At 42.9% G+C, this 8822-nt stretch overlaps 1 protein-coding gene across 2 annotated transcripts in view; it reads right to left on the bottom strand.

The window, feature by feature from the left end:
* Erap1 (endoplasmic reticulum aminopeptidase 1) overlaps positions 1-8388 on the bottom strand; it is a 46088-nt gene extending 37700 nt beyond the window's left edge. Inside the window, exons 1-2 of one of the 2 annotated variants that reach the window (XM_021180595.2) lie at positions 8303-8388; positions 1415-1958 (exon numbers count right to left, since the gene is read on the bottom strand). In XM_021180595.2, the coding sequence (XP_021036254.1) occupies positions 1415-1905 (491 nt within the window). In that variant the 5' untranslated portion in view covers positions 1906-1958; positions 8303-8388. Of the gene's footprint in view, positions 1-1414; positions 1959-8258 lie in introns of both variants that reach the window. The other variant, XM_021180596.2, reaches the window with a different exon arrangement.
* Positions 8389-8822: the final 434 nt, after the last annotated feature.

Raw genomic sequence — 8822 nt, 5'->3', positions numbered from 1 at the left:
ATCATGAAGCTGGTCTTGCCTAGCTGCCTTGTGAAGTATGTGTCATAGGTTTTTCAGGTTAGAGTCCATGGCTCTTGAGATACAGTGTGACTTTCAGTTTCTGAAAAACATAAGCAGTCTCTCAGGTAGTGAAGTAGTCACGCTGCTTTGTGTTTTTCTGTATATTCCTTAGAAGTCAAGGAAACGTGAAAGTTTGAGAGGACAATTGGTCTTAAACATTAATCTTATGGATACCTGTATAGCTTGCAAACTGAGGGGGTCCCTTCAGGTATCCTGGCAGGGATTTGAACCCCACAAAGAGTTAAGAATGAAAAGACAGTGAAGACTGATTTTATCAGCCTGAATCAGATTCAGGGGAGTCTAGTAACAGGTGGTTCATTCCCAATGTTAAGTGTAAGCCCAGTATAATTTGGAAATAGTTTCCCAGTGTATGTTTCCATATCCAGGGAAACATAATTACATTGAAACTCAACTCAGGATACACGTTGTTTCTTCCAAGATGTTCTCTAGAGATGCAATACTTTTACTAGCTTAAGAGCCTATGGGTCTGTCCTGTTTTCCGGATAGTGTAAAGAAAATTTCAGCTATTAGCCACCTCTGGTCCTGGTTGTAGGACCTTGACATGGCCTGGCCCAAGAGATAAAAGAACAGGGTTGTCGTCTTTCCCATTAGAAAGACAATCTGGTGTCTAATATTCTTGCTTTCCCTGGAGATCTGTGGGCTCAGGGACCTTTCTGCTGTGCTTCCAACAGCAACTATCAATGTATCCTGGCAACGACAGCTACAAGCTAGTACAGACCTCTGCCAACGAAATAAAGCTAAACTGAGGATACTCAACTGGGCCTCAAGCAACATGACTGGTATTTGGATTTGGAAGTTTGTATTTTGGACACACAAAATGCAGGGAGGATTATTGGGGACCAGGAGATAAACGAGCCAGGATGTAGCTCTTCATCAAGGACTGTGAAGGATGAACAGCTACAACCAGAGTCTAGGGAAAAGCAAGGAAGGGCTGCCCTCAGAGTCAGAGGAAACACAGGCCTATCACAGCTTGATTTCAAAATTCTAGCTTTCCAAAGCTAGGAGAAAAATCAAGACTATTCTAAGGGACCTAGTTTGTGGCACCTGTTACAGGAGTCCCAGGAAACTAATGCATACACCAAAGAATTGAGATATATTTTATAGCTCAGAAATACAATTATGTGAGCAAATAGATATCTACTCTCCTAGAGCTGAAAAGAAGAAAATTGAATCTAAAAAATAAGGCAAAAAAAAAAAGGGAGAAGATTTAATCATTTTTAACACTATAAAGATGATAATATGAACAAAATTCAGCCAGAAATGAGTTTTCAAGGAACCGCATCTAAATAATACATTTACTGTGGGCACACTTGAAGCTGAAAATACCCATTACCTCATTTCCCCTTCCTGTGTCCTGTAGGTGCTCTTATAGAATCCATGGAAACTCTCAGACAGGTTGGCAGCATAGTCGATGATAACTGTGTACAGGGACCCAGCAAGAAGCGGCTGGGCAGCCAGCAGTGCAACTTGCTCATGAGCAGGATATTCCAGGACCTTCAGTGGTTCTTCAGACAGCATCTCTCCAGCTCCTCTTCTGAGGGTGGCCTTCGATATTTGCAGCTGGTGACTATGCATAATAATGGTGCTGGTGGGCTGGCTAGCTGTGATTTCTACTTCTGTTTTTCCCCAGAAAGTCAGAGTGCTGAGGTTTGCATGGATCATGAGATCATAATGAATTGGGGTCATATACTCAGGAAGTCGCATATTATTCCAAGGGAATGGGTCTCCATTACTAGCTTTGGGAGATGCTGTATCGCTGTTCTGACACCAAGAAGGAAATGACACAGATAAAAGTGTCAATACTAGGGGAAGAAGAGAGGGCATGCTTGCAAGTGGCTATTTGAGGAGCAGAGACACTATCTTCTTGCTCAGATTACCTACAGGCACAATAAAAACAAAATACAGAAAAGCAAATATAATAGTCAGTAATATTCAATGTTGTTATGACAGCATGTCAAAATGCATCATCAGACACAGATAAAATGTTCCAAAAGTTTCAGATATTTAAAATCACCTTCTGTTTGCCATTTGGGATCTCTCTTCATTCTTTTTATTTTTACTGAGACGACCTCAACTGTGTATATCTGGGTAGCCTAAAACTTGCTACATAAACTAGGCTGCCCTTCAACTTGTAGTTGTTCTGCCTCTGTCTCTTCGTACTGGAACTGCAGACACAACTGACTTCAGACCCAGAAGGAAGAATCATTTGATTTTCAACTTTTAACTCGATTTTAGTTAAACTAAGATACTAGAACCAAATAATAAAGTAATAGGACGAAGTCTACCAAAAAAAGAGGAAATACTAGAGTAGCTCAATAAGTGGACATTTGGGAATAAAACAGGCAAGGGTGGTCAGGCAGAACTACAGCACAGTATGATCAAGGTATCACTGTTCATACACATTCAATCTCAGGATTGTGCTCTACTGCCCTAAGGTCAGAAGCTGGCTCTGCTGCAGTCATTTCTATAATGATGCCCACTCTCCCTACAAGAGCTTCACCAGCTTGAAGTTCACTTGTCTGAACTGAAATGAGGTGTCCACAACACTAAGTAGGTAAAAATAAACAGCAAGAATCTAGACTGTTCAGCTTCTGCAGTGGGAGACAGGATTGCATCCTAGCAATCCTTAGATGATAGAGAGGATATTGATCATTTATGTATAAACAGAAATCACAGCATAGAGTAGTGGATTGCTTTAATAACAACAACAATAATAGCTTAGTATTGGTATTGGGAAGAATAGAGCCATTTGCAAAGCAAAAGAGTAAGTCTAGCTGCAGTGACTCTAGGGTGCAAGGCCAGCACCTGATAATAGCCCAGAAGGACATGTCAGATTTGGAAAGACGCATGAAATTAAGTGCTGCATGTGAGGTGGGCAGGTCAGGAGCCCACTACTTTTGGAAGACAGAACATAGAGAAAGTTGAACATTGAGTCCGTCTCCCATCCAAGTACTTAGATTCCTAGATCAGATGAAATCAGGTGAGTTAAGGGTGATACAGCCATAGACTGGGCAATTCATATGGAATGAAGGGTATTCCAGAGAGACTTGTGAGGAAACGAGTATCCTCAAGGGAACGTATATGACAGCCGACTAGAAGTAATGCCACATTTTTTGCTGTACGACAAAGGCCACGGAATATAAAGAATATGTGAACTTTATAAGTGTTTGAAATCTCTCCTCTAGAATCAAGCATAGTTTTTTATCTTGCACAAACCCATTTCTATCAGTTTTCCAAGAAAGGTCCTAACAGAAGAGCTTGAGAGAACAGTTCTAATTCTCTCAGACCCCTCTGGCTGCTAGACATTTGAACTCAATTAGAAACGTGGATCCCTAAAACTGATCATGTCCCATGGGAATTTTCATTCTAAGATACAAAGGTTCTTAGATCTGGCTGCATATTTACATCAACCACAAAAGAGTTTTATAGTGTTAAAAATGACGAAATCTCCTTTGCTTTTTTCAATCTCATGGCTTTTTTCATTTGCCTTTCTGTCCTCAAGCTCTAGTAGAGTAACCACCTATTTGCTTATATAGTTATGATTTCTGAGCTATAAGTATTTTAATTATATGAGCTGCAAATTTATATCATCACATCTATTACTTTCCACTAAAATAAAAGTTAAAAATTTAAAGTCAAGTGATGCTTTGTAGTGGGTCTGAGGAGTGATACTAGCTAGATATGCTTGTATCTTCAGGACTCAGGACAGAGTCAGGAAGATAACTGCCAGGTGAAGGCCAGCCTAGTTTATGTAGCATGTTAAAACATGCTACCCAGGGGTACATAGTGAGGTTGTCTCAGGAAACAAAAAGAATAAAGAGTGCTCTCAATAGCACAAGGAAGGGAATTTTAAATATTTACTACTTTTGGAAGATTCTTGTCTGTATGTATTAATGCTGGATAGAGACATTATGATGTATGTAACTGTATGTATGACCCTTTCCAGTATTGACAATAATTAAATAGGGTCTATAGTGATGTGTTCTAATAAACAACCAAACAACCTAAACAATAACAACAACAACAAAACAACAGCAAACTTTCCAGGGATTTTATTGGCAAGCCAGGGTAGTAAGCTTCCAAATTCAGGCTCTATCCTTTAATAGCTGGATGTCAGGACACTACCACAGTAGTTGATGAGTTGTCCTTCACCACTCATTTTCCATTTTTTTTTCCCTTCGGTTTTTCGAGACAGGGTTTCTCTGTATAGCCCTGGCTGTCCTGGAACTTACTCTATAGACCAGGCTAGTCTTGAACTCAGAAATCCGCCTGCCTCTGCCTTCCAAGTGCTGGGATTAAAGGCATGTGCCTCCATTGCCTGGCTTCATTTTCCATTCTTAACCCCACCTCTCAAACTCAAGAGTTAAAATCCATCTACAACCTTGTCACTAGTTGTTGTCACTATATCTAGTAGTTCAACAGAAAGGGTTCCCTATAACATCTATGTGGAGACTGCAACCCAATTCCAAAGATAGCACCCAAATGAAAAGGGCATATAGTGTGAACAGACAAAATAGTGGGTTTTGGTTTACTTTTTTAAAAATCTAAAACCATTTGAAAGATAACTCCAGATTTTTTGAAGAACTGGCACGACTTAAAGTAAAATTCAGCTTAGATGAATTTAATATAGCATAAAACCCCTGCCCCTATCTTCTCAGGCACAATGTCAATGCAGGAACAAAATGATGGATTTTCTTGAAGGTGGACAGACAGAGAAAACGGAAGTGACAGTCTGCTTTCATCTTGGTCCAAGACAGAAGAAAGTGATGTGAATGTGGCAAGTTCAAACAGGCAAGCTACTCTATAAGTCCCTGGCACTCTCCAGAAGCTCAGAAAATACAAAAGCTGCAAGTGTTTTTGAGTTGACAGGCTCATGAGCAGCTGGTGTGGTAAGGCCTCATACTGAGAACTTAGTACAAATGAGCTTATAATGGGACTAGGGAGAATTTACCTGTGTTTGAAGGCTTCAATAAAGGAAACCAAACTAGGGTATGCTACAGACATAACAAATGCCAGTGCTTATCTATGAAAAGTCAGTGAATAGATGAGGCAATCTCACAGAAGTACTTGGTCTTTCCTAAAAAGTAAATTATCAAGCCAGGCATGGTGGCACACACCTTTAATCCCAACACTTGTGAGGCAGAGGCAGGCGGATTTCTGAGTTCAAGGCCAGCCTGGTCTACAGAGTGAGTTCCGGGACAGCCAGGGCTATACAGAGAAACCCTGTCTTGAAAAAACAAAACAAAAACAAAAAACTAAATTATCTGCCTTATATTTGTACCTAATCTAAGGGAATAAATTTAAAATTATCAATAGCCATTAAATGCCACTGAATTATGTGTTCTGTTGAATCCAGGACAGATTTATCTTGAAACTTATGACATTTTAGTGGACTAATTTTTTCTCACTTGTCTTCTTCTCTTTCCTAACATAGCTTCCCAAAGGAAGCTGTGTCCTTTGATCTGGTGATCCACAGGCACTCACTGGATGTTGGAACTGAGTCACTGAGATGAAGATTCTTCATCACCGGACTGAAAAACATCACCAAAGTAGTCTTCCAAGGCTCCTCTTCCCCCTAGACTGCTGAGTCAGGAAATCAGGTTCTCTATCCCCATCCCTCACCCCCAACCCCAAGTCTGGGAACCAAGGCTCTATCCACGCACCCCATCTACAACCCATGCCTAATATACATTTTGGGTTTGGCTGTTCTCAAAATGAACATGGCAAGTTTTTCTCCATCTGCATCTCTTTCCAGGATTCCCTCCCCTCAATACTTTTCTCCTATCTTTCAAGGTTCAATTCCAATAAGGCATCCATAAGAATCCTTCCTGGATTGTATAATGCACAATTAAAGACATTTTAAAGGAAAAAAAAAAAAGAATCCTTCCTGGAATATTCCAGACACAAGAAACCACTTCTTTGACCTTTCCCAGTACTTTCTGTGTCCCCTTCATGGCATTTTCCTAGCCCTGCTTCATAATGCTCGCATTAGTGCATTTATACCTGCACTTTTGCACTGGAGACTGCTGGAAAGCAATAATGCAATGGTCTTTAGATTCCACAGCACCTACATGAGAGGGGCTTGATAAAACTCAGTGCAGTGAGAGGTATTTCACTGTTAAAATTCTTTGGCTAATCCCAACCAATCTTAGGTCATGTTCTAGTATATTTAGCTCTGGTGTTACAATAAAGAATTGAAAGCAAAAAGCAGGAAAGTCTAGGGATAAGTTTGCAAGGGAGTGGGACTACTCTGTACTTAGGATGAGCTGGAAGTTGGGGTAGGAGAGAGAACAGTTATTAAGAAAGACTACAAGTATGTCTAGAATGAATATCAAATAGGGATCAGTGTCTTTTATTGAACTAGAAAAGCCTAGAAGTACAATTGTTAAATATTAAAACTTGACAATAGCTCTGCCATATTACCTCAACCTTCATTTTGTAGCTCTTAACCTTAACTTGACCTATTGTTCCTTGCCCTGGCAAAACCAATTTGTTATTGTGCTGTGTCAGGAGCCTCATGGACTTTAGAGATCCCCTAGCCTAGATAGCCTAACACTGCAAAGGTTGTAAGTGCACCTGTTTGGTTTTTCCCATATAAAAACTGCTTCTGGGGACTGTCTGAAGTCACAGTTCTGGATCCTGACTCCTCGCTGAATCCTTTAGTAAAATCAGCCTTGGAGTGTGCACTCAATAAACCATCCATACCTGAATGGAACTGGTGTCTCAGTGGTACCTGGAACACAGTAACTTTAAAAGGAAGAAAGAATTGTGGGCTCATTTATTAACATGTTTAACTTGGATGTCTGAAAGAAGACTCCCAAATAATTTCTAGGAGGACTCTTAGCACAGATATAATGTCATACCACTCCAGGCTTTGTTTTAAGTTTAAGAACGTTGTAAAATACTTTCCTTATTCATGTGATGAAGCTGAAGTTATCCACGGTTAAGTTAGGCTCTATCACCTAACTTAGCTCAAGCCAGAGAGTCTGCTGCCATTTTAGAAATCTTACTTAAGCTGTATGTGGAGATTCTGACTCCTCATGGTCCTCAGGGAAGTTAAAGGTAAATCTTTGGATGATTTCCCACTTGTATTAGGACTGAATGTAAAACAATCTCAGCAACACATAAGCTTTCAAACAGCCCCCAGGATAATCCAAACTTCTGTTAACATGCACTGAAAATGGCTCATCACTTCTGACAAATTATGTCAATGCAGAGTTAAAAGTATGTAAATAGACTAGAATTTTCCTCTTGGGGCCACCTTAAAAAGCTGCTGATCCAAGGTACATTTTCAAATCTGATCAGGAAAGGGGTGGAGGTGGGAGTTTTGACAACCATGGCCAATTTTTAAAAGTTTTTAAATTATTGACCATATACGGAGCTGACAGGAATTCTGGCTTTCTAAAGAAAACACAGTATGTCTTTCCAAACCCGGGTTACCCAAAGAACCGTCAACAAAAGTTTAAACAAAGTGTGTTCTCTTAGTCCTTCCCTTCCTCTTAGGAAATTAACCATTCTAGCAACATAACAGAAAAGGCACTCATTTTGCACAAACAAGTTCAAATAAAGCTTTCTCTATAATGGCTTCCTGTAGCCTTGGGGGCGGGATCCAGATAGTGATCAGGAGCGGAAGAGGGAGGGACAGGGGAGAGGGGGGAGGGACAGGGGAGAGGGGGGAGGGACGGGGGAGAGGGGGGAGGGACGGGGGAGAGGGGGGAGGGACCGGGTTGGGAGTGGGGCCCGGTTTGCAGGGAGTACAGGCGCAAGAGAGGGAGCCTTCCGGGAGCTCTGTGCCCTCCCCAGCGCTTCTTGGCTTTCTCTGGGAATACTCTCAAGGTGTTCTCCACAGGCCGCTCCCTAGGTCCGCCCAGTCCTCCCTGGTCGCCATTAGGCTTTAGTGGGATGGACCGCTGGCCAGTCTCCAGCAGCTAGGCGGATCGTGGTCAGCTCCTGACAGTGACTCACTCCAGCCAGCGAGTACTCCGGCCCGGCAGCCTCGGCTTTCTCCAGGCCGCCGACCGGGCCGGGCCGGGCTGGGCGGGCCAGCGGCGCCCTGCCGGGGCTTCACGCCCGGACTCCTGCTCCCGATCCTCCGCGCCCGTCCTGCGCACTCGAACCCGGGCCTCCACCGGGGTCGGTTAGCCAGAGCCCACCCTCAGCTGCCCACAGCCCAGTACCGTGCGGGCCCAGTCCTCCACCGGGCCAGGCCGAGACTCCTCACCTTCATCACAGCCGCCAGTCTGGCCGCCCGGGACCGAAAGTGAAAGCGAAGGTGGCCGGGTAGAGCACGTGGGGCTGAGGGTGAGGTGAACCTGCTAAGGCGCTAAAAGAGAGCAAGCCTAAGGGATCTAGCCAGGACTTCCGGGACTCAAAGTTAGAGACCCTGATAGGGAATGAATTCTCCAGGACTGGCAGAGCACCAGGCAGGGAGGCGCACCCATCGGAACGTGGACTTTTTTCTCCTCCACGTCTCGTGGTGTATATGTTTTGTTTGCTAACTTCATTAACGGAAGAAATACAGCAATGTGCAAAGGTAGGGCTCAAAATTGCATTCAGATTGCCCTGGCCTGCCAACTTGGACGGACACCTATTAGATGCAGATGTTTTCATCTGAGAGTCCTGCCACACCCCCAAAAGATTCAACCCGGGAAGTCAAATTCTGAGTGCTCTTAGGTACCTTATATGCTGGGGGGGAACGGGGGATTAGAGGTGGCCCCCAGAACTTCCCTACCCCTAATAAG

The sequence above is a fragment of the Mus caroli genome, chromosome 13 (genome assembly GCF_900094665.2).
Source record: "Mus caroli chromosome 13, CAROLI_EIJ_v1.1, whole genome shotgun sequence".
Lineage (NCBI taxonomy): Eukaryota > Metazoa > Chordata > Mammalia > Rodentia > Muridae > Mus > Mus caroli.
This window is presented reverse-complemented; position numbering and strand designations above follow the sequence as displayed.